This window comes from Diadema antillarum, unplaced genomic scaffold (assembly GCF_040938485.1).
Source record: "Diadema antillarum isolate AM-2024a unplaced genomic scaffold, OU_Dant_1.0 seq00000400_RagTag, whole genome shotgun sequence".
In the NCBI taxonomy this organism is placed as follows: Eukaryota; Metazoa; Echinodermata; class Echinoidea; order Diadematoida; family Diadematidae; genus Diadema; species Diadema antillarum.
This window is the reverse complement of record NW_027271391.1, coordinates 554,367-576,246: the sequence shown is the minus strand read 5'-3', so window position 1 is coordinate 576,246 and position 21,880 is coordinate 554,367. Positions and strand designations below refer to the sequence as shown.

The following is a 21,880-nucleotide window of genomic DNA, read 5'->3' as shown; positions in this document are numbered from 1 at the left end:
TTCTTAATAGGGCAGACCCTGAGCCAATCAGAATGGTTGTTTCAAAATTAGCAATTATTTGCAATTGATTGCAACTTTCTTGCAACGGGGCCCAGGTCTGGTAACGTAAGTGCTTGTTTTTGAAGTGGCGAAGTCCCCTGCAGCACACTGCTACATTATACTTATCGACACCCCGCAGCCCACTCTCATAGCGTAGCATGCATGTGCAGTGTACCAGGCATCCGCAGCATGCAGCTACCTCGCATCTCGAGCAGTGACAGTATGCTGCATTGCATCGATCAATCAGCTCGCTGGATCGAAGCAGCATGGGAGAGTCCATTCATTGCGCAAGCGCAAATCAGTTTTTCTTAGCATATGACGTCATTATACTCGTTTGCTGCTCCCGTACAATTTGAGATTTCTGACAAGATACCTCATTTATTTTCACTTGTAACTTCAAAAATAGGTCTTCGGCAAAGCGAACACCACCCTGCTAACGTCCGCCCATGTCTAATGAATATGTATGTCAAGTTTCATGAATATTAAAGTGAAAACTAAGTTTCGGTAAGTGCTTGAGAACCCGTCTAGCACCATTTCATTTTTTCTTGCAATATATCGAAAGAGTCCACTAAGAAACTTACCTGGCTGACGCGGTTTGCCGGAATGATGAGTCGGTTTGGAGTATTTTGAGAAAAATAATAATAGTAGGTGTACGCGCCGAGGTCCTATGTGTGATCTTGTGACTTTGTGTATGTTGTCCACCATTAAATACACATGTTCATCCTTCCTTTCAGCTGTTCCTTTCACTCTCGACGTTTCACGTACACACAGTCACAGACGGTAGGGGGGTATTCGCCGTACTAAACAGCCACACGCCTACAGGCACCTTACACGCTCCCATATACTGACATCGATGTTTCTTCCGTGCTATGTAACAGCATCCTAAACCTCCTAATAGCTGTACTGCGCACCAACACACTGTTCATCGTGCACCACACCGTTGATTGTCGTACTCACATGCGACACACGCAGTGATAGTAATCACAGATTTGGATCTCATCTGGCGGTCAAATGAACAATTCCCTTCCTTTTATTTTTGATCCAAACCAAGTGGCAAATATCACACAATATGAGCAAAGAAAACAACGTAAGCAATGAGAGGTTAAAGGAAACTTGTAGGTTTCCACCCCTACCTCTGGTTCTCTACCTTCTGCTCTTCATGACCCTTTTCCTGCCTATCTCTAACAGCAGTCTTCACTTCACCTCTGAAGCTCTTTTCTTACCCTGGCGCCTCACCTCTCCTCTCTCCCTAACAACCAACATACATGTGACTTTTCCTATGTTCAACACTAGATGGCGCAAATGAAACAAATGCATGGAACGGCTCCTACATACCGGCCCCTTAATTTTCAAAAGAGGGTAACCCCTTTTAAAATTACCAAAACCTACCACCATCATTAATCACATTAATGTTCCTTCTTGCCACCCAACAATCTATTGACCACAATAAACAACGCTAACTCGAAAATATGCTACATACTATCAAACTACAACAACCCCTTACACATACAACCTTGTGCTACACATGTAAGCCTATAAAACATGTCTTTGATGCAGAAATAGTCACCTTTCACTGGCAACAATGGCAAGGACAAAATTGAATATTGTTATGTTTACAGAAGAACATCACATATTCATAAAGTGTCTAAACACCCTGACATTCATTATGTAACCTCTGTGTAGCCTAATGTATGCATGTGCCTCAAGTGTCAGCATGCATTCCAACAATCCACTTGTTGAAACTGTTCTTATATATCTATGAGTGCATGTCTGGAGACAGACAGTTCTGTAATAAACACTAAAACGTTAACTGCCACGCCTCTTCTGTTCCTTCCTTATTTGCAACCATGAGTTTGCTAATTGTAACCCATGATACAACAAATATACATCATACCTGCAGTCCACTTATACCTTTAACATGTACATAAACAAACTACATCAAATGTATTCCCATACTTCTGCAACACAACTGTTGACCACTTCAAGATTTAGCCAAATCCAAAGCCAGCTGTTTACAAAACATATTGTACACTCGATACTATACCCAGCTTGCATAAATGTGTCAAATATGTATGCATCCCGGCATAGCAAACAGAACGAAACATATAACATCTTCAAATGTACAATGACCAACTAAACCTGCCAAATCTATTAGCTTGAATTTGACCTACACTGTACCCTTAATCTACAATGTAATCCAAACATAAATGTATTTACAGCATGGAATTCAACCATACACACATACAGTTTTGTACCACTTCTGGATGATACTGCATACCTGTGCACCAATGCATATCAAGTATCAACATAAAATATAAAATCTTATTCATACATTTCTCATGAACTCTGTTGATATGCTTATTACAGATACCCCTATTTCTTTCAAAAAAAAATATGCATCCTTCCAGTGTTGCATTTCTAAACAATACTGTTTTGAGCAATACTGTATATCACCAAATTTTTTTGCACAAAAAAGGAACAACAAAACAAAACGTAATTAAAGTGGGTTAAACATGAACAATAAAACGTGTTTCAATGACTATTGTCCATCAAACCATGTATCAACATAACCCAACCCGAACAACATCAGTGTACTGTGTAAGTAACCAAACACTGTGGTAGAAGTGCACTGACCTTCTCTGTCATTTCTGCACAAAATTATTGAATCTCTTGAGATCTAACAAACATAATCTACTTTATCTACAGCCTTGTGAATGCCACAGCCATCTTAATTCACTGACTCACTCTGGATGGTCTCTTGGCCTAGAGAGTGAAGTTGCTTTGCACTGCAGTATACCTGAATACCGGTATACAATTGTACATACAAAACAGCATTAAAAAACCTGTATCACCTTTCCACTGATTGCCAATACAAATACAACATAACGAAACAACATAATGAAAGCAAACTCATGCTACTTACTTTACAATATGGCACTTGTGGTAAGAAAATTTGCTTGCCACTGAATAAAAATGACATATGTCACCATGACACACATAAGATACATTTTCATGTATATGCGTTTCTCATGTCTTCTTATAACTCAAATGCATACATATGTATACCCATGCGGGTATATAACATCATACTATGTACTGACCTTTAACACACTATTTGTGTATACAGCTGTACTAAAATCAATACCATCTTTCTTTATATATGCTTTGCCAAAAATCAAAATCTCTTCCCTTGCTTATAACTTATCTTGAATTTAACAATATTTCCACTTGAACAACAAGCCTAAATTTAGAATGTCTCCCTTTTGGCATGTTTGGAATTTGTAATGTTCTAAAATAGGCTGAATACACAATATACTACTCATTACATTACTGGTTAAAGGAGAATACAACCAAACAAATAAGCAAATTCTGCTAAGCATTTGTCTGTATCCATCACATATCACATGGCAAAATGCACTATATATGACTACACAATACCATCTGTGCATAATCATACAATTATAAAAACTACCGCATACAAATCACATCAATGCTTTATCAAAACACATAATGATGTATACCAAGTAACGAAACTGTACTTGCATACAAAATTCAACTCTTGCATCTGACGAATTGTTCATGTGACTAATTGGCTCCTCATTTGTTCTATCAAATCCCATGGAGTCCAAGTCACATCATAATATCTGTTCGCACAGTCCGTCCAGGCTTGACACAAAATTGTTCACGGTCCAATCACAAACCAAGCTTTACGATCAGTTCCCCTTCAGCTGGTTGACTTGATTTGTGACGAAACGCAATGTGAATTCCTGTCGGTTCGCGACACAAATTTTGTTCCATGTAAAAAATACAAAAAAGGAATTACTCATTATCAAAACACACTCTATACTAACCAGAATTTGTTATCACAATATCTGATCACCTTTACTTGCGTATATATATCCGGATCTCCAATTTTTACACACATATGATCACTGAGAGTATCGCGAAATTCCGGCAAAATGTTCCATCGCGATCGAATGTGTAGATCTGCAAAAACAGTCATGAATCTCCCTCTAAAAGGAGACACAGCTTGCTGATTGGTCGCAGATAAACACCAGTCTTGGTCTTCACCTCAACGCGACGGACAAGGCCTTCTCTGTCAGGTATGGTTCGCTGAATTCGTCCCATCGGCCAAACGTTTCGTGGTAGCGTGTCATCGACGACGAGCACAACATCTCCGACCTGAATGTTTCTGTTGCGGCACACCCATCTTTGCCTCTCCTGCAGTTGCGGCAGGTACTCCTTCAGCCATCTCCTCCAAAAGATGTCCGCCATATATTGTACCTGTCGCCATCGACGTCTCGCATAGATATCGGTCTGCCTAGTGACCGATGGGGGCAGCAGGGGGGTAGACTTCAACTGCAACAGATGATTCGGTGTTAGAGCTTCCAGATCGTTTGGGTCGTCAGAAACTCTAGTGATGGGTCGACTATTGATGATACTCTCCACTTCACAGAATAGCGTCTGCAAGCTCTCGTCACTCATGACTTGCTGCTTCGTCAGGGAGAAAAGAAGCTGCCTAACCGTCCTAATCTGTCTCTCCCAGACTCCCCCATGATGAGATCCACCAGGTGGATTGAAGGTCCATTGGATGTTTCTCTGTAACAGCGCATTATTAAGCTGGTCCAAGTTCCAGCTCTCGATTGCCTGCCTGAGTTCTCTCTCAGCGCCGACAAAATTGGTCCCATTGTCAGATCTCATCTCCTTGATCGCTCCTCTGCGTGCCTGGAAACGTCTTATGGCAGCAATACATGAGTCTGTGTCTAACGAGTCTGCCTTTTCAATGTGTACAGCACGTATGGTAAGGCAAGTAAACATCACTCCATATCTCTTTACCATACTGCGTCCCCTCTTCACCTCCACTGGTCCGAAATAGTCCACACCAACATGTGTAAACGGTGGTTTGTCTGGCATCACTCTGTCTTTTGGAAGATCTGCCATTTTTTGCTGCATCAGCTGCCCTCTGCGTCGTCTGCACATGACACATCTTCGCAACATTTTCCTCACAGCTGAATTGGCACCAGGCATGTAGTACCTCTGCTGCAAATTGGAGAGAATGTAATTCCTCCCACAATGTCCAGAGTTCACATGAATGTTTCTCAGGATGAGTTCCGACACATGGTGACCCTTTGGCAGAATCAATGGGTGTTTTGCCTCCATAGGCAAGGCTGCCTTACTCAATCTTCCTCCGACTCTGAGCAGGCCATTGTCAAATGTAGGATCAAGCTTGTAAATGGAGCTTGACTTCTTTACTCCATTTCTTTTCCCATTGACCTTTGACTCTTCTCCTCTCAGTGTTGCAATTTCTGGAGCAAATGCTTGCCCTTGGACGTAGCGGAAAATAGCCTCCTCAGCATTTTCCATATCCTTCGTAGTCAGCTTTGTAGCTTCACCCGTGTCATCCCTCTGACCCCTCTTTTTCATTTTCAGCATTTCTTTCAATTTCAGCATCCATGCCACTGCCTTCCTCATACTCGTCCAGTCTGAGTAGTGAGACAACAGCCTTCCAACAGGGTCAAGTGTTTCATCACGTTCCTTTGCATTTGTCACAAAGGTACTCTTTGTCTCCCTCAGGCATGGCTCGTCACATTCAACATCACAAGCCAAAATCTTCCTTTTCAGCTCTGGGTCGTCTGTACTTGCCATGACCAAGTTCTCTGGTTGCGCTGGCCACATGCTTTCATCTGCATGAAGAAAGTCTGGACCTTCCTTCCACAGTTTCATGTTGAGGAATGGTGCAACTCTGCATCCTCTAGAGCACAGATCAGCTGGATTGAGTGCAGATTCGACATGTCGCCATTGGTTCACTCGCGATCCATCTTTAATTACGGCGATCCTGTTTGCCACAAAGGTTTTGAACCGTGCTGTCTCACTTCTGATGTACCTGAGCACTGTCATGCTATCAGTCCAAAAATATGTGTCATCCACAGGTACATGTACACCAAGCTCCTCCTTTACCAGCCGATTGATTCGCACTGCTACTGTCGCAGCTGTTAGCTCCATTCGAGGGATGGAAATCTGCTTCAAAGGGGCTACTCTTGCCTTGCTCATCAGGAAGCTGCATTTCACTTCGCCCTGGTCGTTCACTGTCCTGATGTATGATACAGTGCCATAACCTTTCTCGCTGGCGTCGGCAAAGTGGTGGAGGGTGATTGACTTCGCTGCCCTGAAAGGCCCCGGCATTAGACATCTAGGCATCTTGAATTCTGACAGATGTGGGAGTTCCCGTTGCCATGTTTGCCATTTCCTCAGCAACTCTGATGAGATAGGTTCATCCCACCCTAGTCCCAGCCGACACAATGTCTGTAGAAGCTGCTTTGCTTGCAATGTGACTGGAGACACACATCCAATGGGGTCAAACAGAGCACAAACTGTGGAGAGAATTCCTCTTCTAGTAGGTGGTCGTTCTTTCATCTGGATTTTGAATCCAAAAGCATCATCTTCTGTGTGCCATAACATGCCAAGTGCTCTCTCGGTTGGCATTCCTCCTTCCTCAAAATTGAAATCCTTGACAACCTTCGCTCTCTCCTCAGCTGGGATCTGCTCCAGGACTTCTCTCTTGTTGCTGTTCCACTTTGTTAAGTGAAATCCCCCCTTTTGACACGTCTTTGTCAGCTCTTCTGTCGTCTCAATTGCCTTTTCCACTGAATCGGTAGAATACAAGCAATCATCGACGTAGAAATTACGGTGAATGATTTCTACTACATCCCTAAATGATGACTTCACATGCTCATCCGCCGTTCTCTGCAATGCGTAGTTTGCGCATGATGGAGAAGAAATAGCGCCAAACACATGTACGCACATACGATACTCGATCAGCGGCTGTTGAAAGTCCCCATCCTTCCACCACAAAAATCTCAGGAAATCTCTATCTACCCTGGGCACTAGGACCTGAGAAAACATTGCCTCTATGTCAGCCATGATGGCTACCTCTCCCAGTCTGAATCTTGTCAGCACTCCGAATAGACTGTTGGTCAAATCCGGCCCCTTTAGGAGTTCGTGGTTTAGGGACGCTCCATGATATTGCGCTGAGCAGTCGTACACTACCCTCAGTTTGCCTTTCTGTGGGTGCAGGACTCCGTGATGTGGCAGGTACCAGACTTTTCCCTTTGTCCCTGTCAACTCCTGCTCTCCTATCTTTTCAGCGTATCTGCTCTGAATTGTTGTCTCCATGCACTCCTTGTATTTCTGATGGAAATCAGGCTGTCTTTGGAACTTCCTTTTCAGATGTTCAAGTCTCTGTTCGGCGAGAGGCCTGTTATTTGGCAAGTCTATCTCCCTTCTGAATGGGAGTCCTATCTCATAGTGCTGATCACGAAGCCTGATCGTCTTTCCTACATCTCTCAGAAATTTCTCGTCCTCTACGGAAATCTCCTCCTTGTCATTCGACAGCAGCTCTGTAAAATCTGTGTTGTATAGACTGCTCAACTTCTCTTGAATGTCATCCAAGCCTTTAACCTGAGCTCTATGCGAGGTGATCCACTGTCGCTTCCTATTGTCATGCCTCTGACATCCATACACCATCCATCCTAATCTTGATTGACACGCGAATGGCCCACCATCTTGGCTGCTGATGACTCGCAAGGGCTCAAATGCCTTTGGCACATTGTTTCCTATCAATATGTCCACTTCAGCGTCTATCTCTGGCATTTCTACTTCCTGTAGATACGACCACTTCTCCAAATCGACCTTTCTCGGGATATCGTCCTTGGATACGGGTATAGATGCCCTAGTATAGACCTCAGGAAGGGAAAAGTCATCTTTCCCGTTGATGTTGCATATTTCCAGATCATGTAATACGTGTGTTCGTACCACCTTCTCATCAGTCATGGTTTGCAGATGTATCATCCTTGACTTTCCTTTAACCTGCAACCTTTCCTTCAGTGCTTCAGTGCAGAATGTCCCATTGCTGCCACTGTCAATGAAGGCATATGTGTTTACTTCTCTGCCAGTTGCCCTTGATCGCACCACCACAGGAATAATGGCTGGCTGTGCATCCATTGTTACTCCACGATTCGTCATCGAGCAAGTATGGTTCTCCACAACTCGTGTTCCTTCTCCATTCCTTGTTGACTGCACTCCAGTGTCAGATTCCCTTTCTTTCCTTTGAGTTGTTTCAGATTCAGCATTCTCTACCTGGCTCTGAGCTTCAGACTTCCTCTCATCTGAGTGTGCAGGATTCCTATGTAGCACTGTAGGGTGATTATTCTGACACAGCTCACATTTCAACCTTTCTTTACAGTCCTTGGAGAAATGAGATCCTCGGAGACAAGCAAAGCATAAACCCTTCATGCGACAAAATTGCACCTTCTGATCATGGGGCTTCTTGGTGAAAATTCGGCAGTCTGTCAGGTGATGATTGTCCTTGTTACAATACAAGCACTTCTTCCTTTCATCATTCTTTAGAACAGTGCTGAAACTCTGCCTTGGTTTTGAAGGAGTAGCCTTGGATGGGTTAGCACGTCCCTCGCCTGACTTTGGTGTTCCTGTTATATCACCATACAATGGGTTGTTTACAATTCGTGATTGCCTACTCACGAAACGCACCACATCAGCAAATGTCAGGGGTTCTTCATGTACTTCCTGTATGGTGTCGACAGTGTACCTCCATTTGTCTCGAAGCTTGAATGGCAGCTTAGATATCACCATCTTAATGTGCTGTGTGTGATTGATTTCTTGTTCAAGCTGCAAGTCCTTGGCCAAATTGCTCAGCTCGGTCACAAATAGTGTGTAGCTCTGTAATCCTTCAGCATCCTCATTCTTCACGTTTGGCCAAGCTTCAGCTTTCTTCATCATTCTGTCGAGGACCTGATGCTTATTACCAAACTTCTTCCCCAACAATGCCTTTGCCTTGATGAAAGCCTGCTGATGGTTGTCACCATACATACAGCTCCTCACAACTTCATTAGCCTCACCTCTTGTGTACTGTTCCAAGAAGTACAGCCTGTCTGAGTTATCGGTAGTCTTGGATTCAATCACATGTTCAAATGCCCTCATGAAACTGTGGAAATACATGGGATTTCCATCAAAGGGTTGCACATTCCTCTGTGGTAACGATGACTTCATATGACACTCCAACAGAAGCTGTGTGAGTTGATTTTGCTGCATCTGTACCTCTGTCAAGTGACTGGCCGCATTTACATCTGCTCTTGAATCTCCTTCTGCAGGACTGCCTGTGATTGGGTTTGGTGTCTGGCTATGAACTTGCACTGGTGTTGCTGGAATGGGATTAAAGGCTCGAGGGAATGGTCCTTCAAACTGCTTCATGGCGTCTGCCTTTGCAGTAGCTGCAGCAAGTTCTATTTCAACTTCCATTTGTTCCTTTCTCCTTAGCAGTTCTTGTTCCTCCCTTTCGAGGGCCTGTCTCCTCTTCAATCCTTCCAACTTCACCATCAGTTCTGCCTTCCTCCCAGCAGCCTCCATGAGCACACTGGTCACGCTGGTCTTTGAATTACCTGATGCTTGTGACACACTATCCACAGCATGTACCTCATCACACTTCGTTGGGGGCGGCATTGCTCCGTGTGACTCCTCAATCTCTAAATTTGTCCCAGGGAAATCTGAATCTACTGGCATCCATGGATCCATGCTCTGCAGAACAACACTTGGTTGCAGTGAACCATCTAATAACTTCGAACTTGGAATTGGTTCCTCCATTTGTGTATCTCCAACAAAGCTTACCAGTGTGTGAAGATCAAATAGGTTCTAGACAAGAGAGCCTCTCACGTCCTTCCTACTATTTACTAATGATCCTGCCTCTGAATGTGGACCTGATGTGCGAGATGCTTATCCTTCATCTGCTACCTCTCCCATCTGTATTGCAAAGTTCTCAATTTACTTTCACAACTACTGGTAGAACCTTCTTCTGATCTTGCTTTATATCATAGATGGTCCTCCTCCTTCCTATTTGTTTGAAGTCTGATCCTGTCTTCTACCTACTTCCTGTGCAACCCAGTAGCTGTTCCTCATTGCGCAGCCTTGCCTCTATGACTACGATCCTCTTTCAAGGCTAATTCTGTTCCATATTTATGTGCCTTGGTTTGCATTTCTCTAATCATCTTTCTCATTTGTTCATTTAGGTTCTATTGTTGTTGATGTGCAATCCATTCCACAATATGCTGTAGGTCTACATCTGACTAGAGTGTACAGTTCTTGGGTCTTGTAGTCAAATACCAGATAGTAGATCCAAAATACCATATCCAGACATAAGTCCTGTCTCATATCCTTCTCCTTGGTATCATTGACATTAGACTTTTAGAGTCATAGACTTGGTCCCACATTTCAGTCTCTGGACAGAATGCTTTGTTCACTCAATAGAGTTGTCTATATTTTCTACTGCTTATTTCATCTTTTATGAACTCATCTTATTAGGTAGGTTCTACCATGTGTATGTAGGGCTGTACCTGTACCTAATTCTATAGAGTACGATAATATTTCACAAGACGTATGCCTGCCTTTATCCAGCAGGGCAAAATGTACACTGCACTGTATTCTAACGTTGTTAGTGCCTGTACAAGTACTCACAGTCACACTCGCAGTTCACCTAGCAAATCCAAACACTGAAACCATTGCCATTGTCATTCCATTTGTTGCCTCTGACTCTGTGTTGGCTCCAGTTGAACTCGCCTCAATGTAACGTTACTCTGTTAGACCGTCGAGGGTGGGTAGTGACCAACGTTATGCTGTCATCATAAATGCCTTGACTCGTTGAGAGTTGAAATGTAGATTTCTAGCAGTTCTGATCCTCAATATCCAACTCAAAATCGTAATAACTGCTACTGCTAGACCTGTCCCTTTAACTCATCGAGTCATGAACTTTGCAGCTGAACAGCTAACCAAAGTTTCCTTTAACTAAGAATGTACGCGCCGAGGTCCTATGTGTGATCTTGTGACTTTGTGTATGTTGTCCACCATTAAATACACATGTTCATCCTTCCTTTCAGCTGTTCCTTTCACTCTCGACGTTTCACGTACACACAGTCACAGACGGTAGGGGGGTATTCGCCGTACTAAACAGCCACACGCCTACAGGCACCTTACACGCTCCCATATACTGACATCGATGTTTCTTCCGTGCTATGTAACAGCATCCTAAACCTCCTAATAGCTGTACTGCGCACCAACACACTGTTCATCGTGCACCACACCGTTGATTGTCGTACTCACATGCGACACACGCAGTGATAGTAATCACAGATTTGGATCTCATCTGGCGGTCAAATGAACAATTCCCTTCCTTTTATTTTTGATCCAAACCAAGTGGCAAATATCACACAATATGAGCAAAGAAAACAACGTAAGCAATGAGAGGTTAAAGGAAACTTGTAGGTTTCCACCCCTACCTCTGGTTCTCTACCTTCTGCTCTTCATGACCCTTTTCCTGCCTATCTCTAACAGCAGTCTTCACTTCACCTCTGAAGCTCTTTTCTTACCCTGGCGCCTCACCTCTCCTCTCTCCCTAACAACCAACATACATGTGACTTTTCCTATGTTCAACACTAGATGGCGCAAATGAAACAAATGCATGGAACGGCTCCTACAGTAGGAAAACCAACTTTTATTCCAGAAGGCTCCAGACTAACTCGGTCTCGGGGGAAAAATTCGACCCTACTTCAGACAATTCACACGCAGTTCGTGATCGCCACATTCTACTGGACACTGCATAATACCAAATGAGGCCTAACTGAATGGACAGGAAAGTGCGTGCTAACGTAATCCTGTACAAACAAAACAAAAATGACAGCGCGCGGTCCTCAGTTGCTGAGACGCGCGGTCTTTGTTGTCTATCAAGCGCCTTTGATTGTTTTAGAGGTGCTTGATAGGCGCACACTAATTTTGCATGCGCGCAAAAGAGGTTTTTGATGCGCGCGTTGTAACAACTCGGACCATTACTGCGAGTAGCCAGAACACGAAGCGCTAGTTTATACAGGCCGCTCCCATAGGACAACACTGTACAATCAGAGGGACAACCATTACAACAGTCATCCCGCCGTCAAAGCGAAGCCGAGTTATCCCCGAGTCCGAGTTTAGCCTGACCCCGTTCGGGTAAGTACTGAGACTGAACCTTTTTGGTTAATATTTCGCATTTTCGTCGTTACCCATCGAATATCTTGTCATAACATCGTTATCCTGCACATTTCCTAAGCATACGTTCACATTTGGGAGCGAAATTTGACAACTTTTGCAGGCGTACCAGAACTTTGTTTGGGCTTTAAGTGGTGCGACCAGATGTGTCTGGAAATAATCGGAGGGTAGTTTTCCGAGACAGCGAAACATGAAATGTTGAATAACTTAAAAAGTTCTCAATCGTTTGTCGTGATTTTTCGTATGTAGATAGAAATCATGATTTTTGTCGAGCCCACCGGAGGTGAGGGGAGACTAAGGGATCGCCTGCGGCGTCTGTCCGTCCGTTGTCCGTCCATCCGTCCGTCGTCTGTCCGTCCGTCGTCAGTCCGTCCGTCGTCCATCCGTCGTCCGTCCGTCCGTCCTCCACCCATCGTCCGTCCGTCCGTCAGTCGTCCGTCCGTCTGTCCGTCATCCGTCCGTCGTCCGTCCGTCGTCTGTCCGTAACGCTATAAAAACTTGAATAACTCTGTACTCTGGGCTTCAATTTGAATCAAACTAAGAGGGAAGAGTGGTCATACAAAGTTTTACCTTTTACCAAGTATGAAGGTGACCTCAAGGTTAAAGGTCACAGGCAAGGGGTCAATGGACATTTAGGCCCCAATGTTAAGTTTTTAGGGCGTGTTTCAATTATGGGCCATAACTTTTGATCTGTAAGTGTATTTGTGACCAAACTTTGATGGTAGATGTACCTTGGGGAGTTGATGGTCACCACAAGGTCAAAGGTCACAGGCAGGGGTCAATGAACTTTTAGGGCCCAATGTTAAGTTTTAGGGTGCGTTTCGATTATGGGTCATAACTTTTGATCCATAAGTCAGTTTGTGACTAAACTTGGGTAGTAGATGTCCCTTGGGGAGTTGATGGTCACCACAAGGTCAAAGGTCACAGACAGGGGTCAATGAACTTTTAGGGCCCAATGTTAAGTTTTTAGGGTGCGTTTCGATTATGGACCATAACTTTTGATCCGTAAGTGTATTTGTGACCAAACTTTGATGGTAGATGTACCTTGGGGAGTTAATGGTCACCACAAGGTCAAAGGTCACAGACAGGGGTCAATGAACTTTTATTGCCCAATGTTAAGTTTTTAAGGCGCGTTTTGATTATGGGTCATAACTTTTGATGCGTACATTAAGTCTATTTGTGACCAAACTTGGATGGTAGATTTACCTTGGGGAGTCGATGGTCACCACAAGGTCAAAGGTCACAGGCAGGGGTCAATGAACTTTTAGAGCCCAATGTAATGTGCATTTAATTATGACTCCTAACTTTTGATCCATAGGTCCATTTGTGAACAAAATTTAAAAAAAAGTTGTTGTGCGTTTGTGGGCAAGACACATTACGGCACTTGCCTTGTGCATTGATACTGAAAGTTTGAGCGATTTTGGTCAATGTATAGCGGAGATATGAGAAGATGAAATTTTGGTGAAAATGAGAACGCCCGATTCACACTGCCTCGATGACGGTTGAAAATTCAAAACGTTTCGTGGGTTTCGGGGGAGTTGATTATAGTCGTCCGCTGCGACTGTAGAGACTTTCCTCATGCTGAATGTACCAGAAAAAAATGTACATTTCTGCAAAAAGAAGGCAAGCCCCGTGTGCTTTGCAGCAAAACATGCATAGTAAGCATAATGGGGAGAATCAGGGCAAAAACCAAGAAGCCACACTACCCCCTAAAAATTTACCCCTTCCCCGAAAACTCAGGAGTGTGGATACAGTAGAGAATGACCACCTGAGTGGGGGGGGGGGGGGAGGGTGTCCACTAAAAACCCTTCTCATATATCAAACAGTCATTGGTCTATTCTAATATATGTAAAATATGATGTACAACACTACATTTCTTATTTACCATCCCTGAGTTTGAACATAGCTTGGAGGGGGTTATGAAGGTATGTGAACTTCTACACGTACCTCTTTGTAACTGTAATTTCCCACCACTGCTCTCTCTCTCTCTCTCTCTCTATGTACCCCCATCACAGCATGGTGGTGTCCACAGAGGGAATCTACTGGATGGGACTGACCGGTGAAGGACAGCTGTGGACGGCCACGCTGCACGGCCTCAGCCTGTGGACGGTGAACGAGGTGGTGTCCTTCTACGCACTGGCCAGGTGCCGCACCACGTCGCTTCACATCGCCCATGCCGAAGGCAAGGCTAGCCGGGTGGTCGCTGTGGGAGAGGACAGCAGGTCAGTGGAGTACTGTAAAAGTGGATATTTTCGTGCGACTAATTTGTCGTGCTCAGCCGGGCAAGAAGAGTTTCGCGTGTTTTTAATTCCGCGGAATCAAGACATCAGCTACTGTATACGCTATAATTTTCGCATACATAAATTTTCGCGAATTGCCGCTGTCACACATTTTCGCGAGTGGTTAAATTCGTGATTGGGGGACCAGAGAAAATATGAAGTGACAAAGAAAGTGTGAATTTTCAACTTACTAGCAAATAAGAATGATACTAGTTATACACTGCATGAAAAAAACTTACCAAACTCTGCGAACTAGTAAGTTAGAATGCAACTTTTTTGAAGTGGTTAAGTCCATCACGCTAGATTTCTGACGAGTGGTCCCGTTGCGATAATGGATTGGCTCTCTACAGTATTCATAAGTAGACGTGGACGTGCGTAAACAAGCTTAGCCAGTATGGTCTGTACGGTAAGCCGTGACATGGTATACTAGTACTGAAATGTTCGTATCATCAAGGCAAGGGATTCATTTTGGAAGGTAATATTTTCGCGTGTTGTCAATTTCGCGAATAGCTCCCGACTCGCGAAATTCGCGAAAATAAAACCCCCGCGAAATATATAGCGTATACAGTACTGGAACATACGGGCAGCAAAAATATTCGAGTGCTTTTATTTTCGCACTAGTTTCTGGTTGCGCGAAATGGGCAAAAATGTCGACATCGCGAAAATTTCCACTTTAATTGCAGTACATGTCCAGCCAACAATTGAATGTCTAGCCACTTCTTCTTTCGTGTTATCTCTTGTTCTTTTGTTCATGATTTTAATATAGACTTGATTATCTAGATCATAATAAATTGAACTTGGATTGTATTGTTCCAAAGTTGTTAATACAGGTGCATTTTCTATAAATCCATTCTGTGCATTTACAGTCATGCATAAATTAAGTGCATACTGTATAATTATGCCATATATTTAGCTGAGTCGTAGTATTTTTCACCATTTGGAACTTCCTGATAATTTTGTGAGTTGTTAGATTTGTGATCATGGAATACAGTACTACAATCTTGCACCTTGTCCATATATAGTGCTCTGTGTTCCGATACATGTACTAGTACGCGCTCATGTCACATTCATGTTGGGATCACAGTTCATATTCTTGTGTGTTCTTAAATTCGTGAATGGCACGTGACTTGCAAAATACATCTACCCAAAAACAAAAACCATGCAAATAATATGGCATATACAGTATATACCAGTCTCCTGCCAATCTCTTCTTTCACAGTGTTGCATTTATATTCTGTAGAGGGCAAGTAGATCCCATGCATTCACAGTTGTGGAGTTTATGAGTTTATTTTCCACGTTCCTGTATAATATGCACCTTTCATACATGTGAGTATGGTCTGTGCAGAGGACGAGATGAAGTACTCTCATTACAGTTGGTGGAGTTTGTGAGTCTGTTTTCTGCAGCCCTGCACTTGCTCGTTTCATAATGGAAGACCAGAAGAGCCCATAATCATGACGATGTGTTGAATAAGATCCTGTATTCCACAGTCCCATTTCACTGCATTGCTTTTACAGTGTGAGACCGACCTCAGTGAAGGTCCCTCCCTGTCCACAGATGTGGATTATGTCAGCTTGTATTCCAGAGTCCCATTTTACTTTGTCCTGTCACAGCACAAGATGAGTTTCTATTAAGGGCCAAAAGCACTTGTCCATAGTTGTGAGTAATGTATTGCCAATTTTTAGCTCTGCCAAGGAAGGAGGTTATGTTTTCATTACCGTTGGTTTGTTTCTTTGGTTTTCTGTGTGCAAAATAACTCAAAAAGTAGTCGGTGGATTTGGATGAAACTTACAGGAAAGGTTGAGAATGACACAAGTAAGAGATAATTAAATTTTGGTAGTGATCCGTGAATTTTTAGGGAATTTATGAAGGGTTTTTGGTATTTTGGCAGGTAGGGCCAACAAACTTGGGAGTTCTGGCTGCACATATTTGAGGTTTGCATGCGCGCACTAAAATGTGTGCTCTAGTTTCTCCTAAGGCGAGGTACGCAGCGCAGTTATGGAAGTTTATGACTTAACCAAAGGCTTCTTTATGGGGAAATCCGGCGACTTTCAGCATGCATACGTATGAGTGGAAATCACTGATCTATATGGAAGAACAAGATCACTGATGGAAATGAGCTGCGTGCTTGGTGGAGGTCGATCTGCGCTCTCAGAGTGCTTCTCTAGTTTTTGTATGCACTCTTTGCTTATGTCCAGACCAGTGGTACCTGCCCTTGCATTTAGATGTACATTATTGTGTAACTTGGGCTTGCATTTCACAGTACTACAAATTGTATGTATATTTTGTCTCCCACAGTGTAAGGTTGGTGTCCATGAAGGACCAGAAGAACCTATCCACTGTGCTCCCGCCCCCCTCTGTCTCCCCCCTCACCCAGGTGCTCTCTGTAACCTACAACAGAGAATTCAGCCTCGTCTACATGCTGGTCAACCCAAACGAAATCTGGGTTTACACAATGAAGTAAGTAATATTCATATTAAGCAATTTTGTCATTTTTAATTGTTTTTTTTTCAATGTTCAAATATAGAGGATGAACCTTACTGTTGTCTCCAAAGGCTTTTTTCAATCTACACATTAATAGAAGTTGTGATGAAACTCAACACGAATGTTTATCCTGACTTTGCTTACATGTTGTGAACACTAATTTGATGGTCAGGTATTGAAAGAGCACTACTGCACCTCATGAGTGCTTTAGGAGATGATATGTTCACAAGTTGTGATAAAGAAAAGATTCAAAGGATTTCACTATTGGTTTGTGCACTTTTGTCAACTTATTCACTCATGTTTTAGGTGACCTCCAGGTATGCCAGAATGTTTTGCCTTTCCAGGTCTTGTTTCCTACCTCGAAGAGAGATCTGCTACTCTGTTTAGAGTCCCTTTGTCTAGGAGGACCTCTAGAGGACCGTGGAAGACATGCCACACAAAAACACATTTTTTTTTTTTTTGTATTCTAACTCAGTGGGGAATGAGAAAGACCCCTTTATTGAGTTCCCAGGGCCCTGTTTCATAAAGCTGTTCGTGAAGTTACGAACAGCTTACGAACGACTGGTGATCAGTTCTAATGTGCTATACTTACCAGAATTTCAGTAATTTAGCACAAGAACTGATCACCAGTTGGTCGTAATTTGTTTGTAACTTTATGAACAGTAGTGGCTCCTGAGTGGAATAATTTTTCCATAAAGTGGAATTTCATTGGCAGAGTCTGTGAGATATGAGGAAAAACACTGGAATTGGAATGTCACAGTGTCCTGTTGCCAACTAGGTGAAAAATATTTCAGGATTTGTAAAATTTAGTAACTTTGTGTGACACACATTGATCATTTCTAAGACATCTACATGTACATCCAAAATGGATGAAATACTGTAAAACAAGGAGTGTTGGCGTACTGTTTGATTTCATGAATTTCACTTGAGCTGAGTTTTGTGAAATTAAAATGCACGCTAAAGATCTTTTCTACCCTATATGCACTATATATTGTGAAAATATCATGTTTTACAGTAATTGCGTTCAGAATATGAATATATACACAATGTGTATACATAAATATGTTTATTCATATGTCTTTCTGTTACGCCGATAATGTATCCACTTTTCATTTATCTATCATCTTCTTTTTATTTATTCATTATTATTATTTTTTCCTGGACAGGACTGACCCAGCATGCCGCACTGCTGTCTGGGATGTCATGCGTTTACAGGAGCGTGTGAGAACCAGGGCTCTGACTAGCCTTGGGGACCCAGCCACCCCAAGTGTAGGGTAAGCACTAGACGGACTGTGGGTTGATTAGCAGGGTATCTTCTTAGTATTTAATACTACCTGCCATTTGGTATGTTAGTTTCCTGATTGATGGCTGGAGTGGCAGCTTAAATATATGCACATGCACGCTATGCGTACGTGGTGGCCAGGTTTGCTTTCTGCACTTTGATATGCACATGTTACATTACAGCATAACTGATAGCTACTTGTTGTATACTTGTGGAGTCTGATCAGGAGTCTGTCCTAACAGATGATACGAGTGATTTGAAATCAATGATAAGTCCTTCTTCTTCTTTTTTTTTTTTCCCTTGTGAGTAGTGGGAAACACTGTGAAACATACTTTGAAAACATGTGAAAGACAATGGATTTGTAACTACATTGTATGAATGATTGTCCTAAGTGTCCTGTCAAGAGTAAGCCAAATATTGATATCCAAAAAATTGTTCTTGAATAACTAACATACCCGAGTACAAGAATCCCTTAAGTATCCACTTAATCAGAGTAAATACACTGTACTTATACTTATTAGCCAAAGTACTTCAGACAATTATTGTCTTTCCAATACCATTAATGGCTAAGTATTTGTGTTATCTTTTTGGCTTAAGTATTAAATTGAATACCAGCCCAGGTCGTAAATAAGTTTGGGGGGAAAAAAAATTGTTTGTGTGTCCAATAGGCTAGAGGTCTGTATATTCCTTCTTAAGATTTTGAAAAAAAAACCAAACAAACTGTGGGTAGAGTAAGGGCTAGACTGTGAAAATAAACCAATGATAGATCAATTTTAAAGGAGGAGCTACATTTGGAACTCTTTCCCTCCAATACTTTCAGTTCCTGCACATGACACCATCTCGTGATCTTTCAGCCATGTATTCAACATATTTGGGATTTGGGCATCGTAAAAGGAAGCGACACTCGGTCTGTTTGGCAGAAATCGTGTCGTCCAATGCAGCCTTCTCCTTCTGCTTTGTTGGGGGACAAAACGTGCTGAATCCCGTGCAAGATGATTATAAAGCTCTTATCCCAATCAAGTTTGGGGATATCTGAGATAGAGGGCAAGATGAACACAATGTAATGACCAAAATAAAATCATATGGTATCATGTAATTATCTGCTCAGCCTTGAAGCTGATGCCTTGTGCTGAATTTAGCATCAATCAAAAATCTGTATCATGAAAGAGGGCTAAAGATTAATGCTCTTTTGTCCTGAGAAATAGAATCATCTGTGGGTGTCTCCGATTCTTGTTTTTGAATAAGAACAAAGTGTGTTTATTATTTTGTTTCTCTTGTTATAATCACTTTTAAACTGTTTTATCTTTTTAACTAATTGATATGTTTCAAACTAATATTTGTGTCGGGAAGAAGGAGGAAAAATGAGAACAAAATATTTGGGGTCAATGTGTAAATAGTATACGAGCAGAGGAATCCTTTCCCTTTTTCTAGCATTTTTCATACTAAACCCTTCAAAAACAAGTCCTGTTATCCCAGTTTGATGTATCATATTTCGCTAAAAACTGCATCATATTATTCAAATGTGACATCATAAGAAAGCTTGATTAAATTTTCTTTACAATGAAAACTAACTGAGTCTGAGGAAAGGTCAAATGTGAAATGTTGCAAAAGGGAGCAAGCTTGTTATGTCAAACAGCATAATTCCCATTTATTTTGTCTTTTCAGGGGAGGCATCTGCTTAAAAAGAATGCATTGTGAGATTATCATTAGATTCCAGGCTTCATCCTTGAATTATAAACTGCAGTTAGTATCTCCAGATTACAATCAAACATACAGGTTGACCAAACAATCATCAAATGTTTAGGTGATTGGAATTTTTGAAAGTCCTCACATTTCATCATTACTTTTCCAGTGGCCTTATTTCATCAAAACAGTACCTTTTCAATTGCAGAACTGTTGCCACTTTTCACTTTTGATCTGTCCTTAAACTAAGCTGTGTTGCACATTCCAGGAACACCCAATCATATCAAGTGAGGTGTCATTGCAAAGATAATTGAACAGGATTTAATTCTTTTATGATGTAATACATATGTATTTAATGAAGATAATGCTGCTTTAACAGAGAAATATGGTATATCAAACTCTTATTCCAGAACTTAAATTTTGAGGGGTATAGATTTGTAAATTTGTGTTCAAAATGGTTACAGCAAAACATTCATAATGTAGCCTTTACCACAAACAAGGCAAGATGATTTTGGGGGGAACCTGAGTCAAGCGTGTTCAACTTCTTGTGTGCATGAAATTGGAAATGAGTTCCATGACTATGTTTTTCGAAAGTTCAGGCATACATTGAGTGTTGTTTTATTCATTTATTTATGGGTTTTTTTGTTTTTTTGTTTTTTTGTTTTTTTGGTTTTTTTTGGGGGGGTATATTAATGATACCGTTGAAACAGGTAAGCGTTTGATTATTACTGGAGATAGGTGAATGATGCTGTGGGTGATGCAGGAAAGAATATGACTGACTATTAAATATTCAGAAGTTACATATTAGCATAATATTTGTAAATAATTTTTCTTTTATGTATTTTTTTTTCTCTGTAAATGTTTGATTATCATATTACATTTTCATGGTGTATGTGATATTGTCTGTTAATAATTTTCAGTTTCAATAGCACGTTCTGACATGTCTTTGGGTGTACTTGTACTGTATTCTAAGTATATTTGTTGTAATATCCAATGGGGGACCAAAAAAAAAAATAGTATAAATCAATCAGTCATCAATCAGATAGCCAACTCCTTGTCAATATCTGCTTACAATTAATTGAACAAACTCAGACACACCTTTTTTAACACTCTCTCGCATCCAGGGACAAGAAGTTTGCACCCAGTCAGCGTACATCCAGTGCCCACTCCAAGAGCTTTCGAGTCCGATCGGCCAGTGCCGAGAGTCCAGCGGGCATAGACACGGCATCTCCCTGCCACTCAGTCCTGGCAGTCACTGCCGGCATCCACTACTGGCTGGACCAGGGCTTTGTGTGCCCGCGGAACAGGAACCTTCTTCTCATGGGGTTGGAGGTAAAGGCAAAGCGTGTTTGGACACATTTTTCATCTTTTCCATGGACGACATCTACTATGATCCCATACTTTTGTTCATGAAGCTCAAGTGGAAATTGAACCTTTTGTAGTTCACCGTCCGACAACTGATGTCTGCTTTCCTATGTCCATCATTGGTAATGTTTTTCTCACTATCATCTTCTTCTGGAACACCGGGGCTGGGGGAGGGGACCATAGTTTGTGCAAATTATGTTTTTGCTACCTCGGGGTCATTCAGACAGGGCCCTGATATGCAAAGTTGGCGGATTTTTATTCTTTTATGATATTTTCATCTCCTTGTAAACAGCTTAATTCTGACCAAATTTGATAGAAATCAGCAACCGGCGAGAGGATTATAGTTTGTAGAAATGATGATGGTGTCCTTGCTTGGAGCTTAAAATACCCTAAATTAGCAAATTTTTGTAATGTTTTTCTCTTGTGTGAAAGTCATGGGCTGAATTTAAGTCAAATTTGGCAAGTATCATCACACAGGGAGCATATTGTGCAAGTGGCGATGGTGGTGTCCCATAAGTGGACCCCTTGGGCAAGGTCGAAATACCCCAAATTAGCTAGTTTTGATGTTTTCTTTTTTTTTTGTGGAGAAATTGTGGCTGGATTTTGACCATTTGAGTCATCAATGGGGGAAAGAATGAAAGTTTGTACAAATGATGAGGATGTTCC

The 21,880-nt window shown here is 42.0% G+C and overlaps 1 protein-coding gene across 1 annotated transcript in view; it reads left to right on the top strand.

The window, feature by feature from the left end:
- The window catches only part of LOC139732135 (uncharacterized), a 108,245-nt gene that overhangs the window by 23,148 nt on the left and 63,217 nt on the right, over positions 1–21,880 (top strand). The window contains exons 9-12 of the mRNA XM_071643009.1: positions 14,139–14,345; positions 16,699–16,860; positions 18,051–18,158; positions 20,974–21,181. Of these exons, the coding sequence (XP_071499110.1) occupies positions 14,139–14,345; positions 16,699–16,860; positions 18,051–18,158; positions 20,974–21,181 (685 nt within the window). The remainder of the gene's footprint in view (positions 1–14,138; positions 14,346–16,698; positions 16,861–18,050; positions 18,159–20,973; positions 21,182–21,880) is intronic.